This window comes from Periplaneta americana, chromosome 5 (genome assembly GCF_040183065.1).
Source record: "Periplaneta americana isolate PAMFEO1 chromosome 5, P.americana_PAMFEO1_priV1, whole genome shotgun sequence".
Taxonomy (NCBI): Eukaryota; Metazoa; Arthropoda; class Insecta; order Blattodea; family Blattidae; genus Periplaneta; species Periplaneta americana.
This window is the reverse complement of record NC_091121.1, coordinates 139,215,224-139,238,472: the sequence shown is the minus strand read 5'-3', so window position 1 is coordinate 139,238,472 and position 23,249 is coordinate 139,215,224. Positions and strand designations below refer to the sequence as shown.

At 35.3% G+C, this 23,249-nt stretch overlaps 1 protein-coding gene across 2 annotated transcripts in view; it reads left to right on the top strand.

The window, feature by feature from the left end:
* Positions 1-23,249, top strand: part of LOC138700204 (limbic system-associated membrane protein-like) — a 1,013,135-nt gene that overhangs the window by 430,394 nt on the left and 559,492 nt on the right. For both annotated transcript variants that reach the window (XM_069826646.1, XM_069826645.1), the window contains exon 3: positions 7,597-7,730. In XM_069826646.1, the coding sequence (XP_069682747.1) occupies positions 7,597-7,730 (134 nt within the window). The remainder of the gene's footprint in view (positions 1-7,596; positions 7,731-23,249) is intronic.

The window sequence follows — 23,249 nt, the reverse complement described above, 5'->3', positions numbered from 1 at the left end:
CAAAAAGACGGATGTGCAGAATTTAGAAGAAAGGATGAAAGGTTGAAAATAAGCAGAAATAGCTTTCAATGCAAAAAAAAACTTCATCCTAATATCTTCAGCAATATTGAAGTCAAAACGGCATAATATGATAGTAGATGCAAGGAAATATGCAAGAAATAAAATAGAATTCATGGGTTTGCGCTATACTAATGTAATATTAGGCTTACATGATAGCTTACTTACTTCCTTACTTACTTACTTACTTACTTACTTACTTACTTACTGGCTTTTAAGGAACCCGGAGGTTCATTGCCGCCCTCACGTAAGCCCGCCATTGGTCCCTATTCTGAGCCATATTAATCCAATCTCTATCATCAAATCCCACCTTCCTCAAATCCATTTTTATATTATCTTCCCACTCACGTCTCGGCCTCCACAAAGGCCTTTTTCCCTCCTGCCTCCCAACTAATACTCTATATGCATTTCTGGATTCGCCCATGCGTGCTACATGCCCTGCCCATCTCAAACGTCTGGATTTAATGTTCCTAATTATGTCAGATGAAGAATACAATGCGTGCAGTTCTGTGTTGTGTAACTTTCTCCATTCTCCTGTAACTTCATCCCTCTTAGCCCCAAATAATTTCCTAAGCACCTTATTCTCAAACACCCTTAACCTATGTTCCTTTCTCAAAGTGAGAGTCCAAGTTTCACAACCGTAAAGAACCGATAATGTAACTGTTTTATAAATTCTAACTTTCAGATTTTTTTAAAGCAGACTGCATGATAAAAGCTTCTCAATCGAATAATAACAGGCATTTCCCATATTTATTCTGTGTTTAATTTCCTCCCGAGTATCATTTATATTTGTTACTGTTGCTCCCAGGTATTTGAATTTTTCCACCTCTTGGAAGAATAAATTTCCAATTTTTATATTTCCATTTCGTACAATATTCTCGTCGCGAGACATAATCATGTACTTTGTCTTTTCGGGATTTACTTCCAAACCTATCTCTTTACTTGCTTCAAGTTAAATTCCCGTATTTACCCTAAACGTTTGTGGATATTCTCCTAACATATTCACGTCATCCGCATAGACAAGCAGCTGATGTAACTCGTTAAATTCCAAACCCTCTCTGTTATCCTGGACTTTCCTAATGGCATACTCTAGAGCTACATTTGTTATTTATATTACTTAAGTTACAGTATTTTAAGCAACCGAACATTGATTAGATGTTTCTTCAATAAATGTATCATTTAAATTTTATAAAGCACCGGTACTTACCTTTCAGTTGGCAATTCTAAATCGCCTTTTTCATCTTCTGTTTCGGAAGTTATCCTCGCCCGTCTTCGTAAGAAATTATCATTTTCAAATATCAAGTCCTTCATTCTCCTCGGCACGATGAATATTATTGTCGTTAATGCAGGAGTAATTATATTTAAATGACAAAATATTGAGCAATTAACTTAAATGTAATATAATTAGAGCCTAAAGCCCAATTTGTATTGATGAAATGCATTGTTCCTTAAAGTGTAAATTAAAAAGACTTTAAGTACTGTAACAATTTATTAAAGTTAAATACGATTGGTGAAATCGGCCCTTAACGGCCAACCTGACTAACTTCTAGACAGACAGATACTGTATGTCTTACTCATGAAAGACTGACCTTATTTTGTAATTGGATGACTTATTGACTAACTGATTAAAGATCAACAGACCATTTTACTGATTGACTGACTTTTATCTGGAACTTGTCTAATTTACCATCTACGTCCACCAAGTCAGTGAATGAAAGTATGTAAATAGGAATACCTAGTTTTCGCAAATCATGGATCCGCGGAATGAAATTCTTTAGTTGATAAAAACAAACATTTTATGTTCTATATCTTTGCAGATCAAAATGCAGTAAGTCTGAACTCTCGAATTGAAGCGAAATTTTATGTATACGCGACATTTTTGTGTTTAGCACGAATTTATTCGAAATTAATGTTTTACAAGTACAATTGAATAGTTTTTTGAGAAACCCCTTAAGTAACATTTTAACAAAATTGAGTTCATTGCTAATTTCTGTTCTATAGCGATAGATATACCATTGTGTATAAAAATATCACAAGTCGAACGGCATTTGTATTGTGACGTGCGCTTGAAAATTAGGTTTCGTGGAGAAGGCCCATAAGTCAGTGACAAGGCTGACGCAGAATGAACAAAACTATAGCCTTTAGGTGTTGTGTTTTATAAATTAATTATTTTGATTCTGAATTTTGGATTTGTTAGAATAATGTTGTTGTCCTTTGTGTAATGTTTTATTGTATTAGATTATTTCATGTAGAACTTTATTATTTATGTTGTAATGACATTTCGTATAGGTTAGAATTCAATTTGTTCACATGAAGCAAAAATTATGTAGTCAACTTCTAAATACTGATAATTAAAAACAATATGGTTTCAATATTTCCGTCTCTGACTTATTTATTATAATGTATACCAAGAAAATTATTTTTTGTTAACACATTTAAATTACATTGTGAACGTTTTCGCCCTGTGTAGGGCATCTTCAGACGATTGTATAGATATCTGTGCATAGTGTACAAAATCAATATTACATCATACAGGAATGTGACTAATTATACAAACTTTACAATTTTTTAAAATCTGTGAAAACACTTAGAAAATAATCTAAACTAAAGGTGAACATGATTGAATGACAAGAGATTACATTTTATGAGAAATATGCATATTTAATTGCATACTGTAATTGTCTATGACAAATAAAGAATTTGCGAGGAGGCTATTATTATGTGGAGTCGTTAAAATATATTGCTACAGTGAAAAATATGTAAAGACTCGTAAGTGGACACTTGTTTGGAAATGGGAAGCATAATTAAATATGCATATTTGCACAGAGTGTACAGGAACTGCTTACAAAAAATCAATAAGTATATATGGGGTCAGAGATAAATGGTATGATTCTGGATTGATATATACGTGAATAGAGAAAGCATTGCGGATTAACAAGAAAAAACAAGAAAACAGGAAGAACAGAGAATGGTAAATGTAATTTACACAAATATGAGTGAAGAACACTATGATCACCTATTATCAATTATGTTGAAAATAGAATAGTGGTTGAGAAATCGTCAAATACTATTATAATGGATTAATGTTGCAATTGTGTGATAATGTAGAAAGAATGAACATCAAAGTATTATAAATATATATCATTGCAATAGGTGGCATCGGAATTATTATAAAGCGTAGTATAATAGAAGGGCAGGGCATAGTTGCGCCCCACGGTCAAGTAAGATGCAGCAGATAAAAAAGGGTCCCTGTTTTGTGGGCATAGTTGCGCCCCGTTCCCATCAGGTAGAGAAAAGGGGCATGGGATAGTTGTGCCCCGATGAAATAGGTAGAGAAAAAGACACTACGGAAACTCGAGCCTCGTAATCAACCAACCTTATTGATTTCTTATGTGATTTAATATTTATTAAAATGAACACCATGAAGTTGGCAGTACTTTTTAACTGTTTTTCTACTGTTTATGCAGCGATTATCGATAGCCTACCGCAAAAATGAACACAATAAAGTTGGCAGTACTTTACAAACTGACATATTCAAATGAGTGAGCCGTTGGAATATGGGGCCTTAGCAGTCTTGACATTTTATTAGTAATTTTCACACCGTCTGTGGCGTATAGTGAAGTTAATTTAAAATGAATGTTAAATTTAGTGAAAAAGGTAAAGAGTTAACAATTCACAATGGCTCCAAGTTTCAATTTTCGAAACCCTTTACTGTAGGGTTAAGATGTCTGTGTACAAACAAAAAATGCAGTGTAATTTTAAATAGCAAAATTGATCATATGCTAGGCCTGCCTGATATCAATGCAGCTACCATTATAATATTTTTAAGTAATTTATTTATTTTGTGTACTATCCTGCCTGATATCAATGGAGCTACCATTATAATATTTTTAAGTAATTTATTTATTTTGTGTACTATGTCCATCGGGGCGCAACTATGCCATGTCCATTCTGCTACCTCATTCCTTCGGGGCGCAACTATGTCATGTCCATTCTGCTACCTGATTTCTTCGGGGCGCAACTATGCCATGTCCATTCTGCTACCTGATTTCTTCGGGGCGCAACTATGCCATGTCCATTCTGCTACCTCATTCCTTCGGGGCGCAACTATGCCATGTCCATTCTGCCACCTCATTTCTTCGGGGCGCAACTATGCCATGTCCATTCTGCCACCTCATTTCTTCGGGGTGCAACTATGCCATGCCCATTCTGCTACCTCATTTCTTCGGGACGCAACTATGCCATGTCCATTCTGCTACCTCATTTCTTCGGGACGCAACTATGCCATGTCCATTCTGCTACCTCATTTCTTCGGGGCGCAACTATGCCATGTCCATTCTGCCACCTCATTTCTTCGGGGCGCAACTATGCCATGTCCATTCTGCCACCTCATTTCTTCGGGGTGCAACTATGCCATGCCCATTCTGCTACCTCATTTCTTCGGGACGCAACTATGCCATGTCCATTCTGCTACCTCATTTCTTCGGGACGCAACTATGCCATGTCCATTCTGCTACCTCATTTCTTCGGGGCGCAACTATGCCATGTCCAGTCTGCTACCTCATTTCTTCGGGGCGCAACTATGCCATGTCCATTCTGCTACCTCATTTATTCGGGGCGCAACTATGTCATGTCCGTTCTGCTACCTCATTTCTTCGGGGCGCAACTATGCCATGTCCATTCTGCTATCTGATTTCTTCGGGGCGCAACTATGCCATGCCTAGGCCTCCCGATTGAATGCGGGGCGCAACTATGCTAAACCGTAATAGAAATTTCTTGTTGCCGTAGACATTCGCTGTATGTTGTCAAATGATGATTAATTAATGATATGTAACAAATGTAATCAGATGTTCCTGGTCACAAATAGCACCACAAATGGATCAATTGATCTAGTGATATATATCACATAACTTATTTTGTTTAATCTTCTTGTTATGATTTTTACCAAATATCTTATATGCTATATTCAGAAGGCTTATTCCTCTATAACTAATACAATCAAGTCTATTTCCTTTACTATATTTCATTCAAAATTTCTCAGTTGAATTTTGAACATTCAATATGCGAAGTCGGGGTTCCTTTATAAGGCGTAAAGTACAAATTAAATTAGATTAATTGCCTGCCATATTAAGTTTTATTAGAAATTTGATAAAGGGCTGCTTACGGATTGAGAGTGACACTGCGTCTGACGCGTGTATCTTTCTCCTCTTGTTGAATTCGCAGTGTCTAATCAAATGCAAATGTCCACAACAAATCACTCCAATTGCTTTAGTACCCCCTACGAGTCTGTGAAATAAATTACCTTTTTTCTCTCTTTTTTTTCTACCATTGATTCGATTTAAACCATTTTCAATAGGTCCAATTCGTGACTAAATGCACACAATTACAAAAATCACCTTAATTCCTTCATTGTATTGGGGGCTATTTTCCACTCCTGCCGTAACAAACAATCAGAAGTTTTAACGTGTGTAGGCCTATATCCATATAAATGAATCTAATTTCCCAATTACTGGAGCCTTGTAGACTCTATTGTAGAATAATGTGGGAGAACCTTTGTACTGAGGTAAATTAGACCATAACTATTGTGAATAGTTAATCTCTACATTCGAAATCCGTTTCCCCCGAGGTTAATGCACTTTTATGTAAATACCGTGGACATTTGTATGCAAAGTATGCCTACATAAAAATTGTAGGCCTACACCACGCATTCTTTTCATATTTGTTTTACTCGCTTTCAGAGTAATTGGCTACTAATTATAATTCTCAATTCTTGCAGACAACAGCTGTGGATAATCGTCCTTTGTGATTCAATGCCATTGTAATTAAAAGTAAAAGTACCCCTTTGCATCGTGCAAACATAGTATGTGGATTCAGGAACAAGTTTTAAAATTGTAATAGAGTGAATCAGGGGGAGAACACTATCGGGGGAAGATGCTTATTTCTTTGTAGTTTCACATTCTTCCAAGAGAGAACGCCACGCGCATGTCTTCATGATCACTGAGACAGTTGAATGTCTGTAGAGTGGAAGCTAACTCATTTTGCCACGTGTTCTTGTTGTGAGAAGAAGAAAATAAAAAAAAAATAGTTCATTTTTCAGCTATAAAATAATTGCAAAGATATGTTAAAATTTTAATACATCCTTGAATTCGTAATAACTGTCAAACTTTTGTATTGGATATTGTAGTAAAGGTTCGAAAGTTTGTATTGTTAACAACCAACGACCTTGTTCCGCCATCTTAGGTTGCGTCACTGCACTAGGCATTTTACCCCGATACTTGGGGAAGATGTCAGTTTTTTTCGGTGTAAGATGGCAACTTGTTGCAACAGTTTTATTTTTTGTTTTATTGAAGGGAATTATTACTTAAAATCCTCTGATAGAAGTCAGTGGATTGAGGACAGTCTTCAACTTGCGATGGAACATGTTATAACAGAGGGTATGAACTATTGTAGAGTCACGCAAGCATACGGGATTCCTTACCGAACCCTTAAACGCCGCCTTAAAAAAGAATGATGACAAAAAAATGTACTGAATTGAATTCATTATGTACAAGATGTGATTTCACGAGTCTTGCACATGGCAATAAAATATGTGCAATGACTGTGATCCTAAGTAGTGATAAATGAGTGAAAAAGTGTCCATGAGCTTTAGATTAAGTCAATTTTGTTATATATATGTATCAGACCAAGTTCAGGTGAAATACAAATATCAGTAAATGTGTTAATTGCATTTGCCATCTTACCCGACTATCGGGAAAAGATGCCTACAGTGCAGGCAAGAAGAAAAACCTATATCTATAAAGAAGGTAATTAATATTTTCTGTTTTGTACCAAATATAGTTTCAAAATACCTTCCAGACTTTGACATTTCAATATGAAATTCAAAACTAAATGGACAGTATCTCAAATTTTCAATCAAAGAAAAAGTCAGGCATCTTCCCCCGATCCAATCTAGATGTTTTGAAAGTAGGTCTTTAGCAGACATATGACATTTAGTATAAAAAAAAGATATCATACACGGCATTAGATATAAATTGAATTAAAATGACAGTATTAAAAGTTGTAAACATCAATAAAGGAAACATAAATATTAGCATTTAAATGACCACCAGTACTTCGAGTAAAAGTGTCTTTGTGGAGAAATAGGAAAGAGAAACTTATGGTTATCTGGTAATTTATAAGAAATGTAGACAGTAGGATAAATTAAGCACAATTAATTCGTGTAGAGAATACTAAGAAATGTCGTCGTCATCGTCATCATCATCATCATCATCGTCATCGTCATCATCATCATCATCATCATCATCGTCATCACCATGGTCCTGTAGTAGCTAATAATATTAATAATACATGTCCAGGAATAATTGTATTGGCCGTATATGAAAATCATAAATGTACCCTGGCGCCACCAAGACCCGCCATGCCTGATATTTACCCCTGGTATTAATGCGATACCAATTAATCTTTCTGCTGTGAAAATAATAACTTTAGTAATAGATTTTTTTACAAAACCTAATTTACTTCAATCTTGTTCTTTCTCAGTTCCTCCACGAATCGACTACGTATCTTCTGACGGGTCACGAAAAGGGGCAGTTGAAGTTAAGAAAGGATCGGCCGTAACTTTGGAATGTCGAGCATCTGGCAATCCAGTGCCAACCATCACATGGACAAGAAGGGTGAGTTGAATTTCTTCTTAAGACTTTTAACATTAAAATGACTTTAATCTAACGTTCGATGATTCTGAATTGTGTATTTTAGATATGTTGTTTTGCGTCCGAGTTATACAATGTAACTAAAGACGATGAAAATTTGAAATCCAAGAGAAGTAGCCACTCTTGTAAAGTTAAGACAGTAATGTGCTTATAGTATTCTTTCACTGGGGCAAGTATAATAATATTTTAATTGTTTAGGAAATAACATTAGGCCTATCTATAATTAGGAGCTGGAATATACTGTCATAAGGAATTCGTTATTTATTATGTAGGCCTGTGTATGCATTATGTATATAGGCCTATGCTTAGTCAATTTAATAGAGCAGTGTATTATGATGACTATTACACTCTTACTACGTCATACTACTTTTGACCAAGAAAAAGGTACGAAAGGACGTATTTCAACCAATCATGGCTGCTTATCGCACAATTTTATCGCGTCCCTAGCATTTGTTTAATTTTATCGCGTCCCTAGCATTTGTTTCTTTGTTTGCCAACATTTGAAACTGCGCTGGTCTGAACGTAATATATATATATATATATATATATATATATATATATATATATATATATAATTACAAACCACTCCAGTCGATCCACAGCAGTTTCAAATATGACTCGCATTGGCATTCAAGAACAACAATTAATAAAAATCACTGATCATACCTATGCATCTTCTGAAATCCGATTTACAAATAAATGAAGAGCACCATTCGGAAATCCTAAATAAGTTGTAGGCCTAAATCAACGAGTTCCACTTCTATTACGCACACGTCCAATATAACATCAATTGAACCACCAACCACATTCACATTTGAAAATTGTACATTCAATAATTATTCCTTTTAAAATTATTCATTCGGAAATTCTGAATAAGTTGAATACACCATGTAGGCCTAAATCAACGAGTTCCACTTCTATTACGCACACGTCGAATATGACATCAATTGAGCCACCAACCACATTCAAATTTGAAAATTGTACATTCAATAATTATACTTTTTAAAATTATTCACGTTTATTTTTTATGTCATCGTCGTTAATTAAAACTTTTCTAACACTTGTGTATATACGTTAGGTTATGTTATAGCTTCTGCTATATGATGTTATGGATAGTCACGTATCAGAGATTGTTTAATATTAAGATTTATTGAAAATCATCTGCCAAGTGACGTTGATTACTGGGATTCGGATAATTGAAGTGGAATGTTGCATTTTAATAAAAATGAAACTGAATCAAGAAAGCCTTCTTCACTAGTAACATTGCCATCGTGTATAATAGATCTAGAACTTCTCGACGAGAAGGCATTGCTCACTACTGCCATCTAGCATGCATCTAGCGTAATATTTGTAATGTTGAGATGGTACAATAATACATGTGAAGACAGTTGTATTTTCGTAAGTCAATTAATATTTTATTATATTGGAGTACTTCGTTACTTCTAATCTTTATATACTTTCTTCTAATCGTGTAATAGTCAATTAAATCCCACTCGAGTTTTGATTTTCTCTAGATAAATCAAAACGTCTAGTGAGATTACTGTTGATAAATTATTTAAATAATTTAGTAGAAATTTGATCCCGATAAATGTAACTTTTCGTTCTGCGAAGGAATTTTAAAACTTGATGCACACTGATTACCCTGTAAAGGTTACTACCTGCTGGAGAGATGCAGCTAGCGTAATGCGAGAGATGGACGAGACAACGAGAAATGTATATAAAACACACACACACACACACACACACACACACACACACACACAAATGCTTTTAAGGGAAATTTGATTTCTTGTATGTAAGTTTACCGGTTACTACTTCAAAAATGAAAGTGGGAAGGAAGTATTTTTAATTGGCTGAAGAAAATGGTTGTAGTACGAAAAACGCAGGTTTTTTAAATAATTAATTAGATCTGTATAACGTAAAATAAATTTTTCTTATTGTCTATGTTCACCCAATATTTTATTAAAATTAAATCGGAGACTTTAAAAATAATATTTTAAATTTACTTCGTTTAACGTTAAATAAACATAACGTATTTTTATTTGTTCCTTTAGAGTTCTATATGTTTTAAAATTTTGTTTTTATAACGTGTTATAAGCATCATTATTGTTTACGTTCTATAGAATATTCAATTAAAATGGAAGTGTAGAAATATATCTTAATCTTTACAATTTAGTTTAAAATAAACGTACAATATTATTTGCGTTTTCTGAACATATAATTAAAATTAAGTTGTACAGTTAATTTCAAATTTTCCAAGATTCTATTAACGTGCAACAAGCAGTGCTCATTCTCCGCTTTCTAACACTGATTAAACACAAAAATTAAACGCTGTCACCTGTATTGTTGAGAGCAACACAGCCATATGTGCATTCCCTACTGATTGCACAAAGTTTGACAATCTCGTAATCCATGTAGGTCTATTTTAAAATGCAATTTTTTTTTCTGGAAAATTATTCATTTAAATATGCGCTCCTGCATATATGACTTGTATCGTCTCAAATGCAGGTAGTAAGGCCGTAAAAGCATTACGAGAGGGGTTCGGCCGGTGCCGTGAATCGTGTCCCGGCATAGCTCAGTCAGAAAGAGCGCTCAGCGCGCAGAGCTGAGAAGTCCTGGGTTCGATTCCCGGTGCCGGTACGAATTTTTCTCGTATTAAAGAGTAATAATATATATTAGCTACTTCATAGTAGCCGTGTAATATTCAATGAGGTGGGCGAGACCTCATACAAATGAATATGTGATGTATTAACTGTTAGCAGTTGTCACAAACTGATGTTGAATATGGCCATAAAGTCATTTAAATATGCGCTCCTGCATATATGACTTGTATCATCTCAAATGCAGGTAGTAAGGCCGTAAAAGCATTACGAGAGGGGTTCGGCCGGCGCCGTGGATCGTGTCCCGGCATAGCTCAGTTGGAAAGAGCGCTCAGCGCGCAGAGCTGAGAGGTCCTGGGTTCGATTCCCGGTGCCGGTACGAATTTTTCTCGTATTAAATAGTAATAATACATATTGGCTACTTCATAGTAGTCGTGTAATATTCAATGAGGTGGGCGAGACCTCATACAAATGAATATGTGATGAATTATTCAAAATATAACAAAATGGTGTTTTACTTTTTTGTTGCTCTTTACTAAAGGAATCATCCATCAGAATTAATGACATTACTTACAGTTCACTATGAATAAATAAATGTAGAGATAGACAGACAGATAAAATGATGGAAACGAGAAAAAGAATAAAAGTAAATGTTGGGTGTCTCATGAACAAGAAATTTGGATTGATCGTCAGTAAACAAAATACCAGAGGCTTTTATTTTGCTGTTCTGTGAGCCGACAGTTCTCTTGCTGCCGGTAGGATGAGCAGGACTCTCGAGAACGCCGAATGCGTAGGCCAGGGTAATAGAGCAAACATAGCGTGCAGCAATGCAGCATCGAGTATCGATACTTACCCTCTACACATTGCTGCCAATGCTTCTCATTTGTACGCATTCATACAGGGTGCAAGTAAAACAATTGTGCTGTGCAGATTTTATCAGATCATTCCTTGGGTAGAGTACCGCAAAAATTGCTAACGTCATATTAGCCCCAAATGAACACTTTTTTTTTTTTCAGAAAAAAAAATGTTCCCCTAAATATTGACTGTTTTACTCTGTAAGTACTATCCCTAATTTTACTCATATGGTTAGAAGAAGTGAAAAGAAATTATTTATCTCTTTATAATTTTTAAATAATACGAATTGTTTTTTTCTTTTGCAAATTAAATAGAATTGTTAAGATCTATGTGTATTTCCTGCCATTAGGAAATATGGCAACCGTATTACGGTGACCAAGGTACGGAACATTGCTATTCAGACCGAGTGCATGTGTGTATTTGCACAGGAGCCGGGGATGAGCCGTTGTCAATCAAAGCAGACTTTTAGCCTAATCTTCTAATAAACCATGCACTTAATTACAAAACGCATAATACTTTTTTTTACTTATTTTAATATAGTCTATTGTCTCCTTCAATCTGCACAGTTACATCAATTCTACCCTGTAGTGTTGCCCTTTATAAAATTTCTAAGTCACATTGCGAAATATATTGTTGGAAATTGATGTTTTCTTTTTTCTTTCGCAAAATACACTTCACTATTAGTTCGAACTTGTAGGAATGTTTTTTTTTTCTTTTTTTCTGCATGAAAAGTAAGTATTAGAATTCCTGGATTAAAATAATTTATTGCATTTTTAACTTAATTGATCTTTCATTTGAATTTCAGACACAATCAGTTACAACTATTCACAGAGTCCATTATTTTACTTCGAATATCAATATGAGATAGATAGATAGATAGATAGATAGATAGATAGATAGATAGATAGATAGATAGATAGATAGATAGATAGATAGATAGATAGATAGATGGATGGATGGATGGATGGATGGATGGATGGATGGATGGATGGATGGATGGATGGATGGATGGATGGATGGATGGATGGATGGATGGATGGATGGATGGATGGATGGATGGATGGATGGATGGATGGATGGATGGATGGATGGATGGATGGATGGATGGATGGATGGATGGACGGATGGATGGATGGACGGATGGACGAATGGACGGATGGACGGACGGATGGAGACATTAAAAAATGTATAGCTGTGTGTCAAAACAAAAGGTACTACGAATTAATATTAAAATATTCCGCAGGCCATAAAGAGGATTTACCTTCAATTTAGTCTTCAGGGACCTCTAAATATTTGAAAAGAAAATTCCTTTATGTAAGAAGGTAATTTATTATATAGTCCTAGTCCTATTGCAACCGTATCAAAACTATTTTGAGTGATACTAAATTGATTCTTGTTATATAAATGTTATTTCTATTATTGGTGGAATAATCATGAAGATAATAATTGACAGTTTAATTTAAAACTTTTTCTTCATATAAAGAAAATAGCTCAAAACATATCACATAATGAAAAAGGTCTTAATGTAGATGCCGAATTCATAAGAACTAAAAAAAAAAAAAAAAAAACGGGAAAATATACGTGCATGTATATACTTGAAAACACGATATATGCACTAAAATAACAAAATATGCACTGTTAAAATTGAAAAAATAATTACTGTTTTGATAGTTTTTGCAGCCAAGCTGGTCTCAAATACAATGCATTCTACACACTGTCGAAGATTCTGAAACCTCTCACTATAATAAAATGAAATATTCTGATTTTCCACGTTGATAAGTAAAAAACAGCGAGTACAAAGAAACCTATGAACGCTTCCTGTAACGTATGCTCCAATTATATTGCAGCGTTCTAGTGACAAAATCTTATGCACATGCAGAATAGGCAATTAGGTGGCTTCTTGTTCTGAATAACGTTCTCTTAATCACAACTTTCATCCATCATAACGTCCCAATATTGTAAATTTGCAGAGTCAGCAATGCACTTCATTAATTGAATGCTTTGTTCATTTGTCCAAATGATTCACCGACAACATTGCGCTGTCTGCATGTTTTCGATTGAAAGAAATAAAATATAACTCCTCTAATATGTTCCATTGTCTGAGCTTCTTCTGTATTGCACTTTTCCAATTTTCCGTATTCTTAGTCTTGGTGGTGTAGCAATCACATTGCTAGAAAAGTAACTAAATATGCTTTTATATGTATTAAAAGCTGAAATATACATTAACCCCTTAAATATTCTTATACAGGGTGGTTAACGAGAAGGTACCAGCACTTAAAGAACATATTTCCAAAAACATTTTGAGCAAAAAATGCCATACCTATAAGCATGGGTTCATTCTGAATATTTTCAGAGTTACGCTAACTTGAATTTGTTTTTTAAAATTTCAATTTCTTGAGTTTTAAGGATAAAAAAATATTACAGATAAAGAATTACCTATTCAGGATTATCATTTCTTTAATTAACTTGTATTCTGAAGCTAAAAATGTGTTTGAATTTCACAGCAGCTTAATAATTTTTTTTTTTTTCGTTTTTTATCTACAGAATTACATTTTTCTTACGCACTTGTCACAACAATTGTTACAAATCACGCCACTCTTGCAAATCCTTGAAGACAGTACATCAGGATGCATAATCAAATTGTAAAGAATGAAGTTCTTAGGGTCATATTATTTGTAACAATTATTGTGGTAAGGGCGTAAGAATGATATAATTTTCGGTTAAAAATTGAGAAACAAAATCTGTACAAAGCAATTAACAACACATTTTTAGCTTCAGAACACTAGCCAATTAAGGAAATGATACTTCTGAGTAGTTCATTCTCTATTTGTAATATTCTTTTACGCTTATTAAAAACTTCAAATTAGTGTAACTCTGAAAATATTGAGCTTAGGACACATGTTTATATGACATCTTTTGCTCAGAATGTCTTTGGAAATAAGCTCTGTAAATGGCGGTAAATCCTAGTGAATCACTCTGTATATGAACTATAAAATCTTGACGTTCAGTTACAAATGACTTGAAATACATTTATATAATGGTCGCATACGATTTGCAACTAAAGAATAAAACATGAAAACATAAAGAGAAAAACAAAAAAGCTTCTCCGCAGCGAGCTAGCGCATTTCGTTAACTACACAATCATACTCAGTTGCGTTACTTCTCAGACAGATGGTAGGACTAAATTGACTTGAAAGAGATCCTTCCTCTAGGAACGTGTATGACCTTCCTGTCTGCCCTAAATTCCACAGTTTCTTTTATAGAAGAATTATAAGCAAACTAGGACGAGCATCAATTAAATGCTTGGCTATGTGAGACACATTCCATTATCGCGGTCTCTAGCGGAAATCGCAAAAGTAATTTTGCCAACGGTTGAACATTTGTAGCATTGTTAATGAAGGAAAATCTCGCCTCCTGTCGCTAACTATCCCCTCAACTAACTCAACCTAACCTTGTCACTGTCCTCGCCTTCTACCCTTTACATCAAGGGATGATACTCGTATTTATTTACACGAACCTTCATTGTACTTTTGGTCTATACTCCTCTTTATTTACTGTAGGCTGCATGATAGGAAATGTATGTGGTGAATATTATATACCAGCACTGCAGTGGTCGCTTCTCGCTGATAGACGACTTTTTCGTTCGTGACAGGTGTCATGGTCGTATGGTGTAAGGAAACGAAGACTAACGACATTTAATTATTGTTGTTTAGTCAACTGTCCGAAGAAGATCTGAATCTCACAAGTGATACCAACAAGACACCAGTTATGAGGCAACTAGGCCAGGAGATAATGTGGTAGGGAAACCAGTTCCTTTCCGACTCCATTGCATACATCGCCGACTAGCTACATATTACATTAATCAGACTTCAGATGTATACAGACAAACGTTCTTCCTCTGACACATATCATTAAGTGAGATGTACTGTCTGACAACAGATGTAGGCACTAACATTCAAAGGTATCCGACCTGTGATTTTATGATCGTGTAAGCGAACTTTCCAAAAGCGGGATAAATCAGAACCAAAGATATAAAAATTGACAAGCTTTGAAAGAGTTCCGCTAGTTCTCAATAGGTGGCACCATTATTGGAAGCCGCAAAAAAGTGTCAGGGAAAATAATTATGTAGATTAAGCATAAATTATACTAATAGACAATATCACCGGTTTCCAGTCAAACTCAGTGTTGTTTTACAATCAGTATCGTGGGATGAAAACTTTAATTCTATAACACGGGTATATTTATATTTTGACTATTATCTTCGCCATTATTCATAGAAGTAGTAACTACAGAATCCACACTTATCCAACAAATTATCGACCGCTATCGATTAGTAGAGTCAGATATATTTGAACGTTAGTGTACATATCAGCCAGAATCTCAATCGGAGAACACTTAATTAATATGGAAAGAAATTATTCATAAAACAGAAAAAAATATTAAGAACTTTTTGCACATACTATACTGATCTGACCTAGATTTTATGACCGTTTAGCGAACTTACCAACCACTAGATAAGTCAGAACCACAGATATAAACAAATTGACCAACTTTGAAGGAGTTCCGCTAGTTCTCAATAGGTGGCACCATTATTGGGGCGGATAAAAAAGGTCATGGAAAATAATTATGTAGATTAATCATAAATCATTCTCATAATTGACAATATCAGTGATTTCAAGCTAAACCAAGTGTTACTTTACATTCAGTAGAGTGGTATGAAGAAATGAATTCTATAATGCGGGTATATTTATGTACGATTGACGACACTGATTATTATCTTCGCCATCTATTCATGCAAGTAATAACTAAAGAAACTACACTTACAACAAAAAATTATCTATTTGTAGGGTCAGGTGTCTTTGAACGCCAGTGTACAAAGGAATTCAAAGAAAACAAAACATTCTTTGATTATGGAATTGAGGAGAAACCGTTTGAGGTAAAATATAACTTCCATCTAGCGATATTCTTACCACACTATGTTATATCGATCACAGTGGCTTTGTAGACATAGTAGAAGCAAACATTAAATGCAAAAAATCGGATGGAAATATTGAAAAATAAAACGTCCTTCTTCGTACCACGCTCCCACTATGGCATATATTAGGAGCACCACCTTTTAAGTATGACGTAATTAGAGAGCCTTATAATTGAGTTAGGGCTCTAAAACTTCGCCAACATACACCTTACGATACATAGTATTTTCTAGAACAAAAACAAAAAAATGCCAATTTTGACCGAACATTTTCAACATTTCACCAGCCCACACCTGTGGAGTAACTGGCAGCGCGTCTGGCTGCGAAACCAGGTGGCCCGGGTTCAAATCCCGGTTGGGGCAAGTTACCTGGTTGAGGTTTTTTTCCGGGGGTTTCCCTCAACCCAATACGAGCAAATGCTGGGTAACTTTCGGTGTTGGACCCCGGACTCATTTCACCGGCATTATCACCTTCGTATCATTCAGATGCTAAATAACCTAGATGTTGATACAGCGTCGTAAAATACCCAATAAAAAAACATTTCACCATCATCATCCTGAAGTCGCTCCAGAGCTCTCCACTGTTTTTCGCTGTTAACTGCTGTTCTGTAAAAACTTTCACACCACAAATTCCACAGAATAATATTCATCCATCTGCACTGAGCAACTTTTCTCCAAGCAGAGACACGAAATATTTGAATTTGTATGTAATATTTTAGCAGCACTGACATGTTAATGAAGACATGATTGCCACATGCATTTCCCATTGTCATGGATAACCTCCCCAAAGAGCTTAGTCAGAAATGTATATTCCTGCACAGAGAGCATACTCATAATGGAGTCCCCAAAGTGGTAGATTGATTTCAGTAACTGTAGGACGGATCACAGTCACTCTCTTGTGTAATGAGAGGAATTCCTGTCTAAATGACGGACTACACTGATTAGAAGAGCAATACTATAGTCGCGTCGCTGTTATTTTCGGTGACTCCTCCTCTTCTTACGCCTTAGGAAGTGAAGACTCTATAAAGTCTAGGTAGGTAGTATCGTTCACCATTTTGTTCTTTCGTTGCCGAGTTACCAGACGAGGAATCTATTTGCCCCACTGTTAAACATTATCATGTCGTAGCTCCTATGATAATAAATCAAACGCACTGTAATTGAGCAAATAATTGAGTGACATAACATCCTCGTGTGCTTTCTGCGAACGCCAACGAAAGAGCCAAATTGGCATGCGATTATATTATTTATCGAGCCTTAGGAAATGGATAACGTCATCAGCACCGAATCACAAGACGCACACGTTTAAATGTAGCCGACCTGCAATGTGATTGGCTGCCGGAAATAAGAGCGACGGAACTAATAATTGTTAGTTTCTTAACAGAGATTATAATTTTCCAGGTTCATTGTTCACCTATAAGTTGACTACCTAGATACTGAAAACTATCAAAATTCAATCAATGATTTTGATTACGAGAGCAGACGGCACCCAAAAGCAATTTTTCGGCATCAAGCATGCCAAAACGTGTTTTCCGTGAAAATACAATGTTTTCAAAATGATTGCCCAGATTATAATATAGTTTGTTTCGGAAAGTATGTAAGCTATACAAATGCAGTTAGTCTCAATAGACAGCTAATATCTTAGTTCATTAAGTGTACAGCCACGATGATGCACATGTACTGGCTATTGTTGGAAAACATCGTTGTTATAAATGACGCTATCAACATATCAGAGAGCGTTTGGTGTCCTGAATTTCGCAGCTCATCATTCTGGTGTACTGCAGGAAGAGGAAGACGAGTTAATTAAAAAATATATATATAGTGCACCACTTTACTTCCACATCATATGCCTGAGTACATCAGCGAGCATCTCCCGTACTTTGGATTAGCCATTGTGCTGCCGAAAAGCAAAGCGTGATAAGGTGGCCTCCGAACTCACTTGACCTAACCCTCTGTGGCTTTTTCCTTTGTGGGTACGTAAAGGACAATGTTTACGTTCCTCGTTTGGCCAATAACCTGCAGTGGGTAAGGCATTGCGATGCAAGCGTTAGATGGAGGGACGTTGCGCAGAATGTGGGAGGAATTGCACTATCGCCCATATTTGTGCCTGTGACCAGTGGTATCTAACTAACCTTGTTGAGATTTCCTGTAATTGGCACTTATTACTTTACTGCAGCGTTAACCCTTCAGTACTCACGTCATAGCCACCGGCGTGGCTCAGTCGGTTAAGGCGCTTGCCTGCCGGTCTGAAGTTGCGCTCGGACGCGGGCTCGATCCCCGCTTGGGCTGATTACCTGGTGGATTTTTTCCGAGGTTTATCCCCAACCGTAAGTTGAATGCCAGGTAATCTATGGCGAATCCTCGGCCTCATCTCGTCAAATACTATCTCGCTATCACCAATCTCATCGACGCTAAATAACTTCGTAGTTGATACGGCGTCGTTAATAACCAACTAAAAAAAAATTTAAAAACTCACGCGATAATTTGTCACACCAGTATTCGTAATAAACATTTTTTTAAATATGTGAATATGTAATATTACAACATATAAAATAGTAACATTACTTTACTGATTCTATTAAACTATTTGTGATATAACGTGATATATAACAGTGTATTCTTCACCTGAATGATTAGGAATATTAAATCCAGACGTTTGAGATGAACAGGGCATGTAGCACGTATGGGCGAATCCAGAAATGCATATATAGTGTTAGTTGGGAGGTTAGGGGGAAAAAGATCTTAGGGGAGGCCGAGACATAGATGGAAGTACAATATAAAAATGGATAAATGGATTTGAGGGAGGTGGAATATGGTGGTAGAGACTGGATTGATCTTGCTCAGGATAGGGGCTGATGGCGGGCTTATGTGAGGGCGGCAATAAACCTCCGGGTTCCTTGATAGCCATAAGTAAATAATATGTAAGTAAGTTGTAAGATATAACATTGTAACTCTATTTGAACTGTAATATTTAAATTAGTGATTTAAATATAATATGAGTGGTATTGTGATGCAAAGAAGGTAATTAAAAACTAAATCCGTCATACATTCCTTAGATTATTGCCAGTTAAAACCAAAAAGCACTTAAGAAAAGCCGAAAAAACAATTCTTAATATCACATCAATTTTTTTTTTTTTTTGCGTAAACACTTTAGTACATTTTATTTTCATATTTATGTTTAAATCTAGAGTGTTAGTCTTTCCATGTACACGTACTGTATATTTAATTCATAATTTGTTTCTCATCAACACAGAACAATATTATTAATGCATATATGACGCCAGATACCAAACTGTTTTGATTACACTCTTTTGAATAACGCATTAATTGACGATAAGAAAGTTAGCCCTATGGAACAGTTTAGAAAACTTCGGAGTTCCGTGAATTTGTTTTATTATTTTATTACTAGGTATATTATTATTATTATTATTATTATTATTATTATTGTTATGATTAGAGCTCGGATGTTTAGGCATTTATAACAGTTAAAATGGACAGGCAAAAAAAGCAATAAAACGTAAAAAAGGCACAATAATCTTTGAAAAAGGGATTATAAATTTAAAAAGGCATAATATATTTTAGCAATAAATTTAAATTATAGCAACATAACTTACATATTTACTTCGTAGGTGACATGTTGACTTATAAAATACTGTTTTTTTTCGTGATTAACTGTCTTTTCACAAACCTTACATAACAAAACTGTTCCATCGATTGAAAACACATGGGCACCAAATTCACTAACGTAAGCATTGAATATGTATCGAATATGAATGAGGTCTCGCCCACCTCATTGCATATTACATGACTAGTGTGAACTAGTCAGTTTGTTTTATTACCATTAAGTACGAGAAAAATTCGTACCGGCACCGGGAATCGAACCCAGGACCTCTTAGCTGTGCGCGCTGAGTGCTCTTAACCAACTGAGCCATGCCGGAACACGATCCACGACGCCGGCCGAACTCCTCTCGTAGTATTATGTATATATATGACGTATATCGTCTTAAATGCAGGTAGTAAGGCCGTAACATAATACTACGAGGGGAGTTCGGCCGGCGTCGTGGATCGTGTCCCGGCATGGCTCAGTTAGTTAAGAGCACTCAGCGCGCACAGATGAGAGGTCCTGGGTTCGATTCCCGGTGCCCGTACGAATTTTTCTCGTACTTAATGGTAAGTAAGCATTGAAGTTTACTTTTTAATGGTTTACTGAATTTAGACATTCTAGATAACCGATCTTATATATTCTGTCACCCGACAATAACTGACTGTTCCTCACTCAAGTTTCTTTCTCCTACAATAATAAACACGTGCAGTAGAGGTGGGGAAAAAATAACGTAACAGTTATTTTGGAACAGTTCCTTGTTTGGAACTGTTCCAAAAAGTAACAGCACCTTGGAACACTATGTTAAAAAATAACAGTATTGCTCTGAGCTAGTACGAAATACTTGCGGTTGCAAATACTTGTTTCACTTTGGAACTACATTATGACAACGCCTGTTCCACAGAACGGAACATGTTTGGTACTATTGAAAACAGTGACGCCAGCATTTGAAAAACAGTGGGTGGGCTCAAACATTTGATGAGCCTTAAGTTAAATAAATCTCACAACACGATAAATTATTGGGTGGGCTCGGATCCCACGAGCCCATAAAAGTTGGCGCCACTGTTTGAAAGCAGAATTGGGAATCCTTTCGTCGTACTGAAAAAAATGTTGGAAACTAAAGTAAAAGATAAATAGTAAAGATATGAAGATAGTCTTTAAAAAATGTACACATTATGTTGGAACTGATGTTAATTAAGTATAGGATTCTATCAAATAACATAATGCGTGTATTATAGTAACTACATTGTGAATTTTATCAAGGGAGATGAAAATATATAGGTTATGTTTTATTTCCAAATATTTTACAGTTTTAGTTTCATTACCAATTCTTGAAATTAAACTAAAATCTGTTGAAACATGACTATTATTGAAGTGCTTTTGTTTAAAAAAAAGTACAACGGTAAATTTTCATATTTCATTACAATGAGATTATTATTCTTCATGATGGTACATTATTAATATGAATTTTAGAACGGCTGAAATGATTATAGCTTTTATTTATGCATTTTTGGAGAAATTGAATACTACTGTCACCTTCAGCTAAGCAGAAGAGGAAGAATAGGTTATGTTTTATTTACCACTGGGATCCATTTCGGTTTCGTGACCAATTTACAAATAATTTAAAATTACATTACATTTCCTGCTTCGAACAAACCTGATCTACGAATTCAATTTAGCATTAGAAAAGATTTCATTTCCAGGAATTCACATCTCGACTCATTATGACATCGTACTGCATCACATGGCATACAGGGAAGTATGTGATCATTTAGCGTTCCTAAATACCACTGTTACATTACGTACTAGTAGTACCTACGTGGCTCTTCCACTGTTACATTAAATACTCCTGTTACAAAAAATACTTACTGTTACAAAAAATAACTTGCTGTTACAAAAAATACTCGATGTTATGGAACTACATTATGAGTCATGACTATAAAATAACGTAACGGCCTGTTCCACACCATTACTGTTACATTACATACTAGTAGTACTGTACCTGTTATACAAAATACTTGCTGTTACATGTTACAATATACTCGATGTTATGGAACACGGCCAACTTGATGCTCCCTTCGCTTTCAAAGATGAAGCGAAGCTAGCATCAAGTCGGCCGTGTATGGAACTACATTATGACAACCGTTGCTGCAGTGTTATGAATTTAGAAACTTTGTCACTAGATCTGGCTACTTTTAACAATTTCAGGGACAAAATCAATACCAACTTTTAATCCTGAACTAGCGTCGTGCATAAATATAACGTAACTGGTTTCGTGGTGTCAATACTGTCAGTATGACTTCTGGACTTTCTCATGGCCCTCGACTTATACTTTTGCCTTTTTTACCCAAATGTTTGCATAAACTACTTTGACTAAAGGATTTTAACAAAAATAAATTGTGTCACACGCTTCACAGAATGACAGAACTGAATTTAGGGACTTGACTCTGGAGGAGTTTCGTTCATTCCTGGTGTGTTTTATTTTGGTACAGTTTCCACAGGCCAGAAAGGGAAAAACACTGGAGGAGGGATTCGATCCGGTGCTGTGGAGCGAACTTCGGCGTAGGCTATATAATATATGGTGGTACTGTTATTTTGGAACTGTTATTTGGAACCTAGCATTTTCATGGAACTGGAACAGTTGGAACTGTTACGAGAAAATAACAACTTTTCCCATCTCTAACGTGCAGCACAAAATTTTAACTATAATATTTGAAAATATGAAACCAACAATTGGAAATGCTACGTGACAACTTCTATGTGAACGAGCTTAATATTTAAAATTATAAAGATGATTGTTGGTTTCGTGAAGACATGACAATTTTATATTTGTGACTGTGAATTATCGATCATTATTCATATTACACCAATAGTATTAAAACGCGATTATTAGGAGATTAAGCACCGAAATAAATTACTTTTATTTAGTATTGTTAGTAAAGTTAGTCATTGTTTCAAATATTTAAATTTCATACACATTAAATTACAGTTAACTAGAAAATTGCAAATAAACAAGAAATATTGCTTTAAAATGACAAAAAGAGGTATTTATTAGTAAGCAAGACCTTAAAAAGGCAAAATAGGCGAAATAAAAATTGGCCCTATCACATTGATGTATTCCATATCATATTTATATCTATGCAAATAATGATTTACTTCCACCTAGTAAAAAAGGCAATTTGCGAAACATCCGGGCTGTAGTTATGTTATGATTATTGCTATTATTGCTATTATTGTTGTTAGTGCAAACTATTCACGATAAAAATAATACATTATTATTGTTACTTTTCGTTTCAAACTTGAATGTAATGCCACTGCTCAGACAAAGTGGCTTCAGCCGCCACTGCTACGTAATCATTTATGTTACAGGGTAAAATAATCACTGCAGCAATAGGAAATACGTGTTCCATTAACTATTTCTTCTGAGTGCACACCAAGCAGAATGCACTATGCACTTT